The sequence below is a fragment of the Diaphorina citri genome, unplaced genomic scaffold, assembly GCF_000475195.1.
Source record: "Diaphorina citri unplaced genomic scaffold, Diaci psyllid genome assembly version 1.1 scaffold1906, whole genome shotgun sequence".
NCBI lineage: Eukaryota > Metazoa > Arthropoda > Insecta > Hemiptera > Psyllidae > Diaphorina > Diaphorina citri.
In genome coordinates, this window is record NW_007379332.1 from 38,713 (window position 1) to 57,284 (window position 18,572).

An 18,572-nucleotide genomic window follows, 5' to 3' on the forward strand; every position below is an offset into this window, starting at 1 on the left:
ACGGGGAAGTTTAATGGAAGGGAAGGGAATTTATATGAAGGAAGGGAAAGAAGAGAGCAGAAGGGAATTAGAGGGAAATTGAATAGAATGGAAGGGAAATAGAATACAACAAAAGTGGAAGTGACGGGGAAGTTTAATGGAAGGGAAGGGAATTTATATGAAGGTAGGGAAAGAAGAGAGCAGAAGGGAATTAGAGGGAAATTGAATAGAATGGAAGGGAAACAGAATACAACAAAAGTGGAAGTGACGGGGAAGTTTAATGGAAGGGAAGGGAATTTATATGAAGGAAGGGAAAGAAGATAGCAGAAGGGAATTAAGGGAAATTGAATAGAATGGAAGGGAAATAGAATACAACAAAAGTGGAAGTGACGGGGAAGTTTAATGGAAGGGAAGGGAATTTATATGAAGGTAGGGAAAGAAGAGAGCAGAAGGGAATTAGAGGGAAATTGAATAGAATTATTGATATAGCTACCCTAGAATTGGTGACTACCTAATTGGGATTCTTTTGAAAAATTAGCTTCCTACTTCCAAGTTTGAAATAACTTTTAACTTTTTTTTTTCGATTTATGGACAAAAGTGATTTAAAGAAACGTAACGTCCTTCTTTCTTCTTCTCCTCTTCCCATTTTTATTCTTCTTTTCTTTCCTATTTTTATTATCTTATATCCTCCCTTCTCCTCCTCTTCCTCCTCCCCTTCTCTTTTTTATCTTCCCCATTTCCTCGCCATCTATTTTACGAAAAACTCACAAAATTTACCCACCCAAGGATGAATTGGATAAGGAAAATTCAACTTTCTTCTTTTCGATTTTTTTTTTTTTTTTTTTTTTTTTTTTTTTTGTCTTAAAATATTATAATGACAACGACTTTGGGCTGACAGTTCCGAATTAAATCTGTCAGTCTGGGAGAAAAAGTTTGAGGAGACTTAGAAAAAAAAAAGTTATCACTTAATAGAAGTAGGCCAGACTATCAGTGTTTGTGCGCATACGTTTCTGCGCATTTCTTTCTGCTCCTCAGCAAGCGTGCTTGCATACTGGCGCTACCTAGCGGACGATAAAAACATTTGCGTAAAGTCTGACGCCACACATCTTTGAACTCTTTCATTAGAACGGAAAATAAAAATTGAATTTTAGACCTTTTACATTTATTTTTTCGGAGTTGACCTCAGATTTGGATTTTTCACTACTTTTTACGTAGGAATCGACCATTTATTAATAAATTTTACCCAATTGCAACTGCTCCATTGGGCAAGGTAAACCTGGCATTTTTCCCAAGTTTTTACATAGGAATCGACCATCATTTATTCCCATTTGCAACTGCTCCATTGTATTAAGCTGGTTAAGCATAATAAATGTTCCCCGCTTTACACTACGTTAAATTTTATGACCTGACTTGGCCTCGAACCACCAACCTTTAGTTCACTAAAAAGGAAAAAAAATATCTCGTGCTTTACAACTCTCTAGCTGTAGCTAAACGTACCCGAATTTCAAACACTCCGCATTTACATAATGGGGAAGCCAAGATTTAAAATGTGTCAAAAAAGTGAGGAAGTTAAGTTTGTTGAACAAAAAATTGTTATTCAATTATGTATTGTAAAAAAAAATAATAATAATAATAATAATAAAAAAAAAGAATAATAAAATGGAAATTTGTGTGCCACTGAGGGGAAAAAATAAAAAGTTTCCAGCCGTCATTTATTATTATTATTATTTTATTTTATTATTAGGTATTATTATTTTTGTAATATTTTCTGAGTGTAGGTAATTTAAATTTACTATATTTTACATGTGAGGGAGAGAGACAGGTAAAATTTAAGGAGTTGGAATTCAGGACCTCTCCATCTCTCTCCCTCTCTCTCTCCCTCTCTCTCTCTCTCTCTCTCTCTCTCTCTCTCTCTCTCTCTCTCTCTCTCTGACTTCTCACGAGAAGGGACAACACATGAGCCGTAAAACTTACCCCAATATCCTCTCTGAAGACTGCCTGGAAGGTGTTATGCAGAAATTCCATCGCGTCTTGGCGTTCAATAACACGGAGAATCTCCACTGCATCTGCAAAGCTCCTCACTGCATTCTGTGCTATCAGCAAGTTGTCAATATTCAACAGATGAGACGATGTCAACTGACAGAGTTCCCCAACCCCTGTGTTGATAAAAACCGAATGAGACATCTCAAAGTTCCCCTAGGTAAAATTCTCTGGACTTCTTCTGTTGGTGTTTTCTTTAGATATTGTTTTGTGTTGATGATACTTCCTGTGGAAATAGACTAGGTGTACTTTCTATTTGTTTTTAGAGACATTAGACTGCCAAGCGTTTCTTTTCTATTAGAAGACCAAAACGTGAAAATAATAAGAAAAGACACTTTGTGTAGCTAACTACTCTCAAAACGATTCAGAAATATTTCTTTTATGGTGTTTTCTTTAGATATTGTTTTGTGTTGATAATACTTCCTGTGGAAATAGACTAGGTGTACTTTCTATTTGTTTTTAGAGACATTAGACTGCCAAGCGTTTCTTTTCTTTAATTATTAGAAGACCAAAACGTGAAAATAATAAGAAAAGACACTTTGTGTAGCTAACTACTCTCAAAACGATTCAGAAATATTTCTTTTATTGGATGTGTAGAGTTCTTTTTTGTCATTTTCTTGGAGACTATATGGACTTGCTTGAATTTAAGAACATCATTATTGAACCTTTAATGAGTTCAAAGATAAAGAATTCCACAAAAAATGACAAATGAGATTATAAGAGGGAAATTTAGGATTAATTTAAATGTGTTTTCAAATTATTGAAGAAGAAAAAGCAGTAGAAAAATTTATATGAAAAATATTCCTTTATAATTGCATGGATCCCCATCAAACAAGAAAGTATGAATATTTGTTTAGCAATTTGATCTTTGTCTGTCTGTATAGTCTCCTTAAATTTAATTCGTTTTGTTTGATCGTTTCATGTGAATTCAAAATGCACCTTTTTTGCAATCGATGTGAATTTTCTATGTTGTGACTTTGTCGGTATGCTTGTGTTGATTCTTTATTGTCTAGCTGAAATTCATGCAAAAAAATTACTTCGTTTTTGTTTAGTCTAAATGCTCTTTTTCACCTACATAATCATCAGGAATGAGACAAACTTCAACCAAAGGAATACGTGAACTGGAATATAATAATTGCACCAATGAAGCTATTGAAGCTAATTTTGATATTTCTGAGAAGACACACATCTAGGCTTCAAATCTTTCACAAACAAAATCAATTTTCATCAAGATCGGAGATTGTCACCTGAAAATGCGGATACCTACATATCAAAATATTAGGTACACCATATTACAACAGTTACAACACCATAGGAGCAATCTTAAAATACGTTGTAATTTTTGCTTTTCTTCTAGATCTTACATTACTTTAATTTGTTGTTGTTTTTTCAGTGTTTTAAGCATAAATTGTGTCGATTTTGTTTCAAAATCTAATAGGAAATTCAGTTTAAATATTATCTGTATTTTTTATTGTTGTTGTTATTATTATTTCTTCTTAATATGTATTTGAAATCGTCTATCAATTAATATTAAAATAATAAAAAATCCATTGACCCACCCCCCATTCGAGTATTTCACAACTACTAAAAAAAAAAAAAAAAATCGATGGTGGTAGACAAAAAGAAATAAAAAATACCTATCTTGTGCAGTAAGAGACAATCAGATGCCCTCCTTTTTCATCTCTCCTCAATCCTGTTTCTCCTGTGTACCTGTGTTCAAGGCTAAAATTGAGACATCATGACATCATTCCTGTTTGTTCCCCAGCTGTGGCGTTGGGATCAGGAGCACCAGTGCCGGGGAATGGCTCAGCAATGCCATCTCTTCCCTCTCCCACCATACCGAATTTCATGACCGCGCAAACCCCCACTGGGAACGCCGCCGAACCTCTGACGTCCGTTCGACTATTTTTGGACGACTTATGTTTGGACACACCTTTAGGACTTTAGCTCAGTCCAGCTTACGACATTTTGCCTCCGAAGCGATCACTATTGGTGGGGAAAAACTTTTCGAATTTTCCTGGTGTAATCCCAGTACGGTACGTTGTACTATGTACACAACATGTATGTACAAAAACCTATACATAACATAATGTGTATGTAATATGTAACAACCTATACATAACATAATATGTATTTATGTAACAACCTATACATAATAATATGTGTATGTAGATAATATTATGTAATACTGATGTATCTGATGCTGTTCATTTTCTCATTTTCCTGTGAAATAAAATTACTGTTCGTTATAGGATTGAAAAATCACGTTTTTTATAAAATGTAAATGCAGTTTCTTTGTGTTATTATGTCACAACTTTGGTGCTCACTGCAGCATTGTAGGATTTTCCCAATATCTCAATTCAAAACGTGAAAATAATAAGAAAAGACACTCTGTGTAGCTAACTACTCTCAAAACGATTCAGAAATATTTCTTTTATTGGATGTGTAGAGTTCTTTTTTGTCATTTTCTTGGAGACTATTCCTGTAGCTTTGGTCCTCGTTTGAAGATTTTGAATCTTGAAAAATGCAATTTTTTTCGATCTTAAAATGACGAAATGAAGGAAAAGTCTTCACATCGCTTTAAAAGTTGAACCTCCCTTCATTCACTCCTGATGTAAACCCCTATAAATTTATAATCTTGCCTTTCGGGGTGTGTGTATCTTTCCTTTCACACCCATCATATTCAGAACTTATTTTCGCAACAAGTTTCAGGGTAATTTTTCAACTTTGCTTTTTACGTGGGTTGTTTAATTTTTAACAAGATGGATATGTCTTCATAAGTACAAATATTGGGGGAGGATGAGAGTGGGAGGTATGAGATCAGGGGCAGGATTATCCGGCGTGGGAAATGGGGCCCTCAGGCGCGGATCTGTGGGGCCCTAGGAATTAGGAATAGGTTATTGAAGGATTTTCTTCTAATTAACCTATTTTCTAATCTTCTGGGATTTGGAGGTTGGTGGTTCAAGTCCAAGGCAATACATAAATTTTAGACTCTTTAGACAATTTATTATATTCGTAGTATATTTACCTAGTTAGGAAATGACATTTGTGACAAGGACATAATTCACTATGGGTTGTTGCTGCTGCATTACACTCTCTCGAATTTTCTACCAATAGGCCATTAAATCCTTTAATAGGTCCATGGTTGTCCAAAAATCACACAAATATTACAAGGACCGACTTACAGGGGAAGACGCTTACTTGCAAAAATGGGGCCTCTTTTGGCCCCATCCTGTTAAAGTAAAGTGAACCTCTTCCTGCTATTCCATACTCAAATCATCTTTCTCCTCCTCCAAATTAATCTAAGTCACTCCTCCACTCCTTCCTTTTCCTCTCCCTTCTCGTCCTCCTCCTCGTCCTCCTCCTCCTTCTTCTCTTCTCTTTCGTACATAACCTTTTTCATTAGCATCAGATAGAAAATTTTCGCAATTTTCTGATGATGATTTTGGTGGAAAATCTTGGAAAAGTTTCGCGTTCTTCTTAAAGTCATCCGATTTTCGTTGACGAAACGAAAGTTTGCAAAAGAAAGTACCCCAACTGTTGTAGATAGATAATTTAAAAAGTATTCAGGTAGGTAGAACAAAGTATGTAGGTAGAATACTTATTTAGGTAAAAGAAATTATGTAGGTAGGTAGGTAGGTAGATGGGTAGCTAGGTACTTAGTGAAGTATGTAGGTACTTACTTAGTGAAGTATGTAGGTACTCACTTAGTGAAGTATGTAGGTACTTACCTATATTTGAGAGTTTACTGTTGATTTTGACGTTAGTACCTACGTTAACATCAGAATTTGGGCCAAAATTATGTAAATATGTATAGAAGGTACATAACTTTATATCTTTCCGTACACTTTAATAAATATTACCAATTTACCATAGAATTATTTTCAAAGAGATTGAATGGTAAATAAAGATGGGAGAAAAGAAGGAAGTAGAGAGAGAGAGAGAAAGAGGGAGGGAGGGGAGAGAGAGAGAGATAGATCAGCTTAGAACAAGATGTACCTACCTGATATTTAAGTAAAAAAATACAAAATGATATAATATAAGATATAATAAAACATAATAAAATATAATAAGATATACTAAAATATAATAAGATATAATAAGGTAGGACGGTAGGTATAAGTACTCTATATAAACAGTATAAAAACTTAATACTTAATATGATAAAATAATAATGTAAGATACAGAAAAAGACATTATGAGTTTTTTTGAACATTTGTACAACTAAGAGGGATATGTACCTAGTTACTTTCTTTTTACCAAACATAAGACCAGGTATACGTATTGCAAAGGTATAAAATCATGGAGAGAGGTAAGAGGGATATGTACCTAGTTACTTTCTTTTTACCAAACATAAGACCAGGTATACGTATTGCAAAGGTATAAAATCATGGAGAGAGGAGGGAATTGAAGGAAGTGATGGGAGGGAATTGAAGGGAGCTTATTACCTAATAGCTCACACGTGCCCTTTGCGAATAAGAAAAAAAATTACCTCCCCTCTCCTTGGCTGTTACCCCCTGTAACTTCAGCAAAAGTTACGCGGCGTAACAACTTTATATACAGGGTGTACCATTAAATTTTTACGTAATCAAATCGTAACCAGCCTAGTTAGCTTGGGAGGTAGCCCGTCTTGTAAGCACTGGATCGCGGGTTGGGTTTCCACCTGGGCCGAAATTTATCTCAAACAGATAAGGTTCGTTCTCGAAACGGCTGGCTTTCTTATGTCCTCTCTTCAATTTCGGGATGATATGATCTCCTATCAATAATGAATGGGGAAAAAAGTCACCCTCTAGCCTCTAATTCGTGTATAACTTCAACGTTGCTTAACATTGGTGTTCTTTTAGGAGACGGAGCATTTACGGGACACCCTGTATAATTATGAAGTTTGCTCTTTTTTTCTCCTCTCCTTTCTCCCTGTCCTTCCCCTCTTTCCTGTCCTTCTCCCTTCTACTTCTTTCCTATCTTCCTTCTCCTTTCTACCTCCCTCTCTCCCCTCCCTTCTTCTTCTCATCCTTCCTCTTTTCCTCCATATTCTTCTTCCTCTCTTTCTCTTCGTCTTTCTCCTCCCTCCCTCTTTTTTTCTTTCCTCCCCCCCCTCCCACTGTCAAAGTTTTAAGGAGCTGGAATACAGACTCAAGTTTTCTTGAACTCATCACAACATTTTCTAATCTTACATTATTTTATGTCATAGCTCCTCATTTTCCTCACGAGGCTGAGTGGGCACCGCAACAGCCAGTCACGGAATCAATCATTTGGATGATACAAATTTCTTAACCCCGCCGGGAATCGAACCCGGGTCTCCCGCGTGCAAGGCGAGCGCAGTGACCACTACGCCATGGGAGCTGACTACGTTTTTTTATACCTCGTATATTTTATATCTACATCTCGTATGGTATCTATCTACCTACATAATATATTATCTTGTGTTATCTACATATTAGGGTATCTCATATCTATACTTATTCTTACAGAATTTTTCTTCGTCCGAAATTACAATTTTTCCGAATTTTTCTTCGTATCTAGTAGATATTCATTCGTTCCCGATATTGTTCTTTTGGTTCTTCTGTCCATATTATATTCTCTCCTCTTGTTCTTGTTCTTCAAATCCTTTGAATATCCTGTCCATATCGCTCCTTTCTGTTCTTGGTCTCTTTTTTCAAATCCTTTTGCATCTCTGTACTTTTTGTCTGAGAATTTTCCGTTTCGAAATATTATTTGACATTTAAAATTTCCCAAACACCCAACAGAGTCCAAGTCGAGGGAATTATTTCCCACCTCAAAAATATTGTGTTGAATGTGTTGACATTTTTCAATCGTTTGTTTTCTAAAGCTCATTTCAACACACACGAATACACGAATCCCCATACGGGGGTATTTAGAGATGCCTTTATTTTTCAATTATTGAGAGGTTTTATTCAAGAATCGTCTCAACTTCTGACGACGAAAATAGGGTTTCGAGTAAAAAAAAAGCTTCGAAGTTTTTGAATTTCCAAATTTCCATTAAAAAGTATTGGGAGGATTGTACAAAAACTCGTGTATCTTGATGAATAATGAAGATATCAACATGATTCTTTTTGGGACTGATTTTAATCAATATTCCGTATTAGAAAAGCCGATTCCCCCAAAAAAGGGCCCAAGCAGGGATAAGCCCCTTCTTGAATAAAAGGTTCCAATCATTTTAAGCCCTGGACCTTTTTTCAATTCACTTGAGGTTTGGAGAATGTTACTTTCGGAGAGCCTTTTGTCAATTCAGTTGAGGTAATTTATCTGCCCTTTTTCATTCGATGACAGTACCTACCGTTTTCTCTCACGGGACAACTCAGTCCCCACACAAGGTTCAATTGCTCCAATGAGGTTTATAAGTTTCTGAAAAATCACCTCTGAAAGACTGAAGCCTTTACCTTGGACGGTTTAATCTTCTGGTCCTTTGGGCCGGACTTATACATATTGAATTAATATCCAGGTGACACACTCTAATAAATATAAGTAAATAAAAAATATCCAGGTGCACTTTAAGAGGGAATTTAAAAGGTATCTCTACAAGCCTATATCATTATGGATATTATTTGTCTTTTTTTATAAAAATTGAACATAACTTAGTTGAGTAGACACACACATTTGGTGAAACTGATTAAAAATTTGGTGTGAAAAGAAAAACACGTAGGTACAAATCAAAAATTTTGTTTTCCCTTTATCGCAAAACAACAGTCCAATTTTTAACATTTATTTTATCGAGCCGATTTTCTCGAAACGAGTCCTTTTTGGTCAGTTCCCAAGATACCCCACTTCAGTCAGATGGCAGATCCCCATTTTATAGCCCCTCTGATTTTGATTGGTCCCCAGGTTTGACCAATGGAGAGGCAGCTCTCAGCCATCCATCACCCTTCACATCATTAGCGGCGCACTTTCCCGGAGTAGGTAAGTGTGAGGCCCCCCGGCCGCCATTTTGAATCCTCAAGCCCAATTTTTCGTGTCAAAATATTCCCCATGGACCTATAACTGTGTGACCTATAAAAACCGTCAAAATCAACCTATAAAAACAGTAAAAAAAATACTTTCCTTACCCTAATAGTGTACAAAGTAAGAAAGGTATGCTATCAGTTAGGAAAGTAGTGTTTTCGATCCAATTTTTGATTGATAAAATTTATTTAATAGGCAAGAATAAGGTGGAATAAAACTTTTTTATATTTTCATTCTTTCATCATGTTGTTTTGGTGTTCAATGTTGATGAATAGGGCTGATGATACCCAGATATTACCCACAAAGCCGGGTTTTACCCGAATTAGGTACCTAATATCATCAGCCCTAATGAATATTGATATTATTGATGTCCCCTCAGATGGTAATCGTTGTGGTACCCATAAGTGTATCTCCATTTGTAAAATACACCCCCTATATAAATGTTGTCCCTGACCAATGTCCCCAAAGCCATTTTTTTTACCCTATAAAAACAATGTTTCATTTAACTCTAATAAACATAATTTTCTTGTGCCTTTTACCTTTAAAATAATTAATTTCAATGTTGTCCTAATTTCACCCCCCCCCCCCCCCCCCCAAATGTTGCCAATCACTTTCGAATTTATTGATTTTGTAGTGGAATTTAAGAAGTCGTTTTATAGAGTTATACCAATGGTGGGTTTCACCAATGACTTAATGAGAGATTTCACTAATGGGAGAATTTGCAATGATCCAAAAAGGAGTTTTTAATAATCCAAAAATGATTCCTTTTAAAAACTTCTCCTTTTTTTGATCATTGAAAACTCCATTTTTGATGATCATTAAAAAAATCTTCAATTAGTGAAATCTCTCATTAAGTCATTGGTGAAATCCACTACTCAGTACCTAGTCTTAGTTTATAATTGAAATAGGTATCTACTATGACTTTCTTTTTGTAGACAAAATAAATAAAAGGTGGGTAATTGGGTATTTTGAATTTGAAAAACTCGCTTACTAACGTAGAATTTAAATAATAGTTTTGTATATATCTAGTCGAATTTAAATTATTATTGTCCTATCTTTATTCGCGAAATTCTGACAAAAGGCAAAACGTAGTGGTTAATTTTAGAGTAGAATTTAAAAAATGACCTTAGATGGATAAGTTTTTTTAATGTTTTTTAAGGCCGAATGTCAAATAAAATAAATGGTTACAAGACCGAAGTCTCACAATGTTAAAAATATCTGATCCCTCCCTCAAATTCGCCCTACACCTTCGTCCTAATTATTGGGACTCAACTCGTAAAAAAAAGGTCGATGGGACTCAATTCGTCGACTCCCCCTACATTTATTCGAATACCTCCCCTCTCCTTTGCTGTTACCCCCTGTAACTTCAGCAAAAGTTACGCGGCGTAACAACTTTACATACAGTGTGTATCAGGTTAAGATTTTTACGTAATCAAATCATAATCCCAGTTAGCTTGGGAGGTAGCGCATCTTGTAAGCACTGGATCGCGGGTTGGGTTTCCACCTGGGCCGAAATTTATCTCAAACAGATAAGGTTCGTTCTCGAAACGGCTGGCTTTCTTATGATGTCCTCTCTTCAATTTCGGGATGATATGATCTCCTATCAATATTGTATGGGGGGAAAAAAGTCACCCTCTAGTTCGTGTATAACTTCAACGTTGCTTAACATTGGTGTTCTTTTAGGAGACGGAGCATTTACGGGACACCCTGTATAATTATGAAGTTTGCTCTTTTTTTCTCCTCTCCTTTCTCCCTGTCCTTCCCCTCTTTCCTGTCCTTCTCCCTTCTTCTACTCCTTTCCTATCTTCCTTCTCCTTTCTACCTCCCTCTCTCCCCTTCCTTCTTCTTCTCATCTTTCCTCTTTTCCTCCATATTCTTCTTCCTCTCTTTCTCTTCGTCTTTCTCCTCCTTCCCTCTCTTTTTCCTTCCTTCCTCCCTCCCCTCCCACTGTCAAAGTTTTAAGGAGCTGGAATACAGACTCAAGTTTTCTTGAACTCATCACAACATTTTCTAATCTTACATTATTACGAGTATTATTAAGGGTGGAATCTCATTGGTAATGATGGTAATGAATCTTTCTACAAGGCCTATATACACTATACGTTGTAGAAAGAACTTTCACTGAGCTGTGAAGGTTAATAAAGATGTGAATACCATGAAAGTCACTGGGACAAAATATAACTTAATTTTTTCACTAAAAAAGAAAGATAATTTAGGTAATAGGTACATTCCTCGTATCCCATAGTTTAAAATCTAGTCCCCTAAATGCCACTCTAATTCAAAGTGTCCCCCTTTATTGCCCCCCCTCCCCAGCATTTTCAACGTTCCCTCCTGCGCTGTTACCTCTAGTGGCTCTTGCTCGAGAAATGAGTAAGTAACAAAAAATAAATATTCAGCACACTGCTTCCTCCGAGTAGTTTACATTTACGTCGAATGAGCCTGACTTAATCACTTTCTTCTCCTCCTCTTCCTCCTCCCCTTCTCTTTTTTATCTTCCCCATTTCCTCGTCATCTATTTTACGAAAAATCCACAAAATTTAACCACCAAGGATAAATTGGGTAAGGAAAATTCAACTTTCTTCTTTCCGACTTTTTTTTTTTTCTTCTTAAAATATTATAATGACAACGACTTTGGGCTGACAGTTCCGAATTAAATCTGTCAGTCTGGGAAGAAAAAGTTTGAGGAGACTTAGAAAAAAAAAGTTATCACTTAATAGAAGTAGGCCAGACTATCAGTGTTTGTGCGCATACATTTCTGCGCATTTCTTTCTGCTCTTCCGCAAGCGTGCTTGCATACTGGCGCTACCTAGCGGACGATAAAAACAACTGCGTAAAGTCTGACGTCACACGTCTTTGAACTCTTTCATTAGAACGGAAAATAAAAATTGAATTTTAGACCTTTTACATTTATTTTTTCGGAGTTTTGACCTCAGATTTGGATTTTTCACTACTTTTTACGTAGGAATCGACCATTTATTAATAAATTTTACCCAATTGCAACTGCTCCATTGGGCAAGGTAAACCTGGCATTTTCCCAAGTTTTTACATAGAAATCGACCATCATTAATTCCCATTTGCAACTGCTCCATTGTATTAAGCTGGTTAAGCATAATAAATTAATGCTCGTCACAAAATGTCGTTCCCTGCTTTACACTACGTTAAATTTTATGACCTGACTTGGCCTCGAACCACCAACCTTTAGTTCACTAAAAAGGAAAAAAAAAAAAATATCTTGTGCTTTACAACTTACAACTATCTAGCTAAGCGTACCCGAATTTCAAACACTCCACATTTACATAATGGGGAAGGCAAGATTTAAAATGTGTCAAAAAAGTGAGGAAGTTAGGTTTGTTGAACAAAAAATTGTTATTCAATTATGTATTGTCAAAAAAAAAAAAATAATCACTTTCGAATTTATTGATTTTGTAGTGGAATTTAAGAAGTCGGTTTATAGAGTTATACCAATGGTGGGTTTCACCAATGACCAATGACTTAATGAGAGATTTCACTAATGGGAGAATTTGCAATGATCCAAAAAGGAGTTTTTAATAATCCAAAAAGGATTCCTTTTAAAAACTTCTCCTTTTTTGATCATTGAAAACTCCATTTTTGATGATCATTAAAAAAATCTTCCATTAGTGAAATCTCTCATTAAGTCATTGGTGAAATCCACTACTCAGTAGTCTTAGTTTATAATTGAAATAGGTATCTACTATGACTTTCTTTTTGTAGACAAAATAAGAGGTGGGTATCTTGAATTTGAAAAACTCGCTTACTACTGTAGAATTTAAATAATAGTTTTGTATATCTAGTCGAATTTAAATTATTATTGTCCTATCTTTATTGGCGAAATTCTGACAAAAGGCAAAACGTAGTGGTTAATTTTAGAGTAGAATTTTAAAGATGACCTTAGATGCTTAGATGGATAAGTTTTAATTTAATGTTTTTTAAGGCCGAATGTCAAATAAAATAAATGGTTACCCACAAGACCGAAGTCTCACAATGTTAAAAATATCTGATTTCTGATCCCTCCCTCAAATTCGTCCTACACCTTCGTCCTAATTATTGGGACTCAACTCGTAAAAAAAAGGTCGATGGGACTCAATTCGTCGACTCCCCCTACATTTATTCGAAAACAATCTGAGGAATTCAAATACCTAATCACACCATTTTTTTCTGAACTTTACTTTTCCTGAACAGAAAATTTGACGAATTGAGTCCCCCACCCTGTTTTTCCCCAGCATGATTTTGTTAGTTTTTGTTGCATGAGCATGTTTTATAATTCATTTGAATTTCACCAACATAGATATTTTTTTTTTTTTTTTTTTTTTTTTTAATTTTAAGTGTTTTCTTTAGATATTGTTTTTGTGTTGATGATACTTCCTGTGGAAATAGACTAGGTGTACTTTCTATTTGTTTTTAGAGACATTAGACTGCCAAGCGTTTCTTTTCTTTAATTATTAGAAGACCAAAACGTGAAAATAATAAGAAAAGACACTTTGTGTAGCTAACTACTCTCAAAACGATTCAGAAATATTTCTTTTATTGGATGTGTAGAGTTCTTTTTTGTCATTTTCTTGGAGACTATATGGACTTGCTTGAATTTAAGAACATCATTATTGAACCTTTAATGAGTTCAAAGATAAAGAATTCCACAAAAAATGACAAATGAGATTATAAGAGGGAAATTTAGGATTAATTTAAATGTGTTTTCAAATTATTGAAGAAGAAAAAGCAGTAGAAAAATTTATATGAAAAATATTCCTTTATAATTGCATGGATCCCCATCAAACAAGAAAGTATGAATATTTGTTTAGCAATTTGATCTTTGTCTGTCTGTATAGTCTCCTTAAATTTAATTCGTTTTGTTTGATCGTTTCATGTGAATTCAAAATGCACCTTTTTTGCAATCGATGTGAATTTTCTATGTTGTGACTTTGTCGGTATGCTTGTGTTGATTCTTTATTGTCTAGCTGAAATTCATGCAAAAAAATTACTTCGTTTTTGTTTAGTCTAAATGCTCTTTTTCACCTACATAATCATCAGGAATGAGACAAACTTCAACCAAAGGAATACGTGAACTGGAATATAATAATTGCACCAATGAAGCTATTGAAGCTAATTTTGATATTTCTGAGAAGACACACATCTAGGCTTCAAATCTTTCACAAACAAAATCAATTTTCATCAAGATCGGAGATTGTCACCTGAAAATGCGGATACCTACATATCAAAATATTAGGTACACCATATTACAACAGTTACAACACCATAGGAGCAATCTTAAAATACGTTGTAATTTTTGCTTTTCTTCTAGATCTTACATTACTTTAATTTGTTGTTGTTTTTTCAGTGTTTTAAGCATAAATTGTGTCGATTTTGTTTCAAAATCTAATAGGAAATTCAGTTTAAATATTATCTGTATTTTTTATTGTTGTTGTTATTCATCCCCCCCCCCTGTTGAATGTTTTGGACCTGTTGCTTTTATGTTCTCTATTTACAGTGCCTGGATTCTCAAAAATAAGCACTTCCACCCGACCACATTTTGAACAGTGTCCATTTTTGTATCTTTGCAAGTAGTGTCCTCACCTTTTGTGTGTGATTTATGGTTGCGATTTAAAAGTTTTTTTGCATGCTACCTAGCTGTTTTTGATTAGCATCCCAGACATTTAAATTCATAAGATTACATACCTACATAATATTAGGATTAGGTAATAAAATTGTTACGAGAGTTTAACAAAGTCAGAATTTTCAGCTCGATTGTAAAAATTTTGAGCACTTCAGATACCTACTTGGGCTTTTAACTGTAGATTTTCCTTTTTTATGGCTTTATGAAGTGGCAGGTTTGCAGGGTTCTACTGAAGGAGCTCCTCCAGCCAACCAGTGGGTGTTAGCTCAAAACACGGGCCCTATGAGATCCCTAAAGGACTATTAGGGCCTACCATCAGTAAGTTCTCTTTGGGGACAGGTTCTTATGTTAAACAAGTTTGGCGAATTCCATCAAAACAGACAAATTCTCGAAATAAAACTTTGACCTCTCTTTGATCGGCCCATTTAACCCTTTCATTTCACTCTCTGTTTTCTCTTCTCCCCCACTCCATTCTCCCCAACATTTCGCTAATTCGTCTCTTCTTTCGCCAATTCCCTTGTCTTTTCTTTCGCTAATTTCTTTGTCTCTTCTTTCGCTAATTCACTTGTCTCTTCTTTCGCCAATTCCCTTGTCTTTTCTTTCGCTAATTCCCTTGTCTTTTCTTTCGCTAATTCCCTTGTCTCTTCTTCTTTCGCTAATTCCCTTGTCTTTTCTTTCGCCAATTCACTTGTCTCTTCTTTCGCTAATTCCCTTGTCTCTTCTTTCGCCAATTCACTTGTCTCTTCTTTCGCCAATTCACTTGTCTCTTCTTTCGCCAATTCCCTTGTCTCTTCTTTCGCCAATTCACTTGTCTCTTCTTTCGCTAATTCCCTTGTCTTTTCTTTCGCTAATTCCCTTGTCTTTTCTTTCGCTAATTCCCTTGTCTTTTCTTTCGCTAATTCCCTTGTCTTTTCTTTCGCTAATTCCCTTGTCTCTTCTTTCGCCAATTCACTTGTCTCTTCTTTCGCCAATTCCCTTGTCTCTTCTTTCGCCAATTCCCTTGTCTTTTCTTTCGCTAATTCACTTGTCTCTTCTTTCGCCAATTCACTTGTCTCTTCTTTCGCCAGTTCCCTTGTCTTTTCTTTCGCTAATTCACTTGTCTCTTCTTTCGCTAATTCCCTTGTCTCTTCTTTCGCTAATTCCCTTGTCTTTTCTTTCGCTAACTCACTTGTCTCTTCTTTCGCCAATTCACTTGTCTTTTCTTTCGCCAATTCACTTGTCTCTTCTTTCGCTAATTCACTTGTCTCTTCTTTCGCCAATTCACTTGTCTCTTCTTTCGCTGATTTGTCTCCTCTCTCTTCAGGCTGTAACGTCTCTGGTCCCGAAGGGTGCAACCTCTTCATCTATCATCTACCACAGGAATTTGGTGACGCAGAACTCATGCAAATGTTTCTGCCGTTTGGAAACGTCATCTCGTCCAAGGTGTTCATCGACCGGGCCACCAATCAGAGCAAGTGTTTCGGTGAGTGCAACAGAAAGGTTTCAGTGAATCAGAAGTGTTTCGGTGAGTGAGACGGAAGTGTTTCGGTGAGTGAAACAGAAGTGTTTCAGTGAGTAAAACAGATGAAACTCAGGCTCTTTGAGAAGCTGTTTTTTTTTCGTACCGAACGGAAACAAATTTTGTGTCCTATTACCTATATTAATACTCCGAGAGCCCCAGACTAACTGACTGGCGATACCCCTTTGTATTCACCAGTTCTTGAGGGATAACTGAAGTAATGTTGCGTGTGTTTGGTTTCCGGATAGGTGATTATTTGAAGTTTTTCACCAAATCCAGTTTGGTGACCATTTGAAGTTTTTCACCAAATCCAGTTTGGTGACTATTTGAAGTTTTTCACCAAATCCAGTTTGGTGACCATTTGAGCTAACGCTTGCTGCTATCTTTTCCAGGCCCCACTTAGGCCGGGTGAGGTTACTATGAGTAGACGGGTAGCTTGTCTCCGATTCTCCGCATGGAGGGTAAAACACACCGTCACTAAAAACTTCAACAGCTATACAGTGTCGTTAAACCTATAAAAAAATCTAAAAATGAAAATAATCATGGTAGAAAATCCAAATAACAGTCATGGTAGAAAGTCCAAATAACAGGCACCTTACCCCTCGTTCCGATTCTCCCCGCCAGGTTTCGTGTCGTTCGACAACCCCGCCAGTGCCCACACGGCCATCCAGGCCATGAACGGCTTCCAGATCGGCATGAAGCGGCTCAAGGTGCAACTCAAACGGCCGAAGGATGCGGCGCGGCCGTACTAGCTACGGGAGAAACTCGTGCCGGCCCGGCCTGGTGAGTGGTGGCATCGGCCGGTGGCCTCCGGGATGATGCGAGGCGGTGCCGACGCTTTGGTGAGTTAGACCCCTTTCGATAAATCTTTAGTTCTGTTATTAACTTTTTTTTATTTTACAAAATAACCTGTTATTAAAAATATAATAAAAAAAGGAGCTAAATATTTAATTGGAAAAAACTAGTATGATAGCCCCGCTATAGTACCTAATAGAAATTAAAAAAAAAGGCAAGATCCATATGTGTCCTAGATGTGCAATAAGAGAAGATTTTGCCGAAATCTAAATCGATCTCGAGGCTATTTTACTTTACACCCTGTATATGGCATCAGAAGTTTGTCCAGTCTAACGTGTTTTATACTGAAAATAAATAATAAAATTTTCTTTTCCACAGAAAATGCGACCACATCGAAGAATTTTGTAAATGAAACCCACCGTCAAGATATTATGTCTAACAGAAAAAAAATATTACGTCATAAAATTCATGTTTTGATCCATAAGAAGTTTGAGTTCAACACCTCTAAGTCTTCAAAGGGTCAACATCAACAATGAAGAACAATTTTATTAACCCGTTAAAGCCTGGAGGTTCAATTCGGCAAAGGCAGACTTCAGAGTAAAGATCCTTTTGGTGATAAAATGATATATTCCTATAATTTATTTCTGACATTTTATATTTTTAAGAAAAAGCGAGAAGAAAACTATTTTTAAATGTTAAGTTTTTATTGTTAAATATTAGATAAATAGGGTATCTACCTACATAATTAGAAGAAAAAAAAACTTAGATACCTCGAAACATTATTGAAGGTTAGAAGAATGGATACCATCCTACATCTATGATTTAATTTATGTAGGTATTATTTTTCATCTAGTTTTTAGTATTTACCTATATATGTGAATAAGTAATTTAGTATCTAGGCATTTTTATTTTGATCTCTTTTTTTCAGTTGAAGTTTCTAGTCTTTTTTCAATGACAGTTTTGTTTATTTTATTTTTTAGATTTTTCTTAACCCTTTATTGACTTTTGATCAATTAATTAATTTTAAATAAGAGTCTCGGTATTTTTAAATTACCTATCTAATGAATTTCAGTCACTTATTGTATGAACTTGTATGGATAGTTTATATTTTTTAAAAAAATTGAGAAGTTTTTTTTATACTCAAAAGAATTATTTTTCCATACAATAATAATTATTCTTTAATTTTAACCTTATAAAATATTATATACCTACCTAGATATTATTAGTCTAACTATATTAATAATAATATGAACTTAAGTATAGGTAATATATTATTCTTTAGACCCGGGTTTACAATTTAATCGTATATTATAAAAACAAGATCCATTCACATTTCATATTCACACACTGATCGCTCTATCTCGAGAACCACAACACCTAGAAAGCTGAAATTTTGTAGGAATATTCCTTTTATGGTCTAGGTCTAGGTGTGCAATAAGAAAGGATTTTGCGAAAATCTAAACCGATCCTGAGATACCTATGATCAATTTTTGATCGCTAAAATCTACATAAGAAATACACAGAGTGCAGAGACTACGGGAGAGAAATGTTCCGCTCTCGACCAACATTTTAAGTTTCGTTTATGTTTTTAGTTTGATAACTATGCAGCTAATAGGGAGCGCGCTGTGAGTGATGAGTGAAACAGAAGTGTTTCAGTGAGTAAAACAGATG

At 35.5% G+C, this 18,572-nt stretch overlaps 1 protein-coding gene across 1 annotated transcript; it reads left to right on the plus strand.

Moving 5' to 3' along the window:
* The first annotated feature begins 1,935 nt into the window (after positions 1-1,935).
* LOC103517605 (CUGBP Elav-like family member 6) lies at positions 1,936-18,000 on the plus strand. Its single transcript, XM_017447519.2, has 7 exons — positions 1,936-2,179; positions 3,785-3,940; positions 8,863-8,937; positions 11,293-11,349; positions 15,912-16,070; positions 16,731-16,948; positions 17,280-18,000. Exons 1-6 carry the CDS (start codon positions 1,936-1,938, stop codon positions 16,856-16,858), a joined length of 819 nt encoding a protein of 272 aa, XP_017303008.1. The 3' UTR covers positions 16,859-16,948; positions 17,280-18,000.
* Positions 18,001-18,572: the final 572 nt, after the last annotated feature.

Bases quoted from the DNA above. Each gene is read 5' to 3' on its own strand.
- LOC103517605 (XM_017447519.2), top strand. From the start codon at position 1,936: ATGAGCCGTAAAACTTACCCCAATATCCTCTCTGAAGACTGCCTGGAA. The intron at 3,941-8,862 runs GTTTGGACACAC...ATTGGTCCCCAG, and splicing joins ACTATTTTTGGACGACTTAT to GTTTGACCAATGGAGAGGCA. The intron at 8,938-11,292 runs GTAAGTGTGAGG...CCCCCTCCCCAG, and splicing joins GGCGCACTTTCCCGGAGTAG to CATTTTCAACGTTCCCTCCT.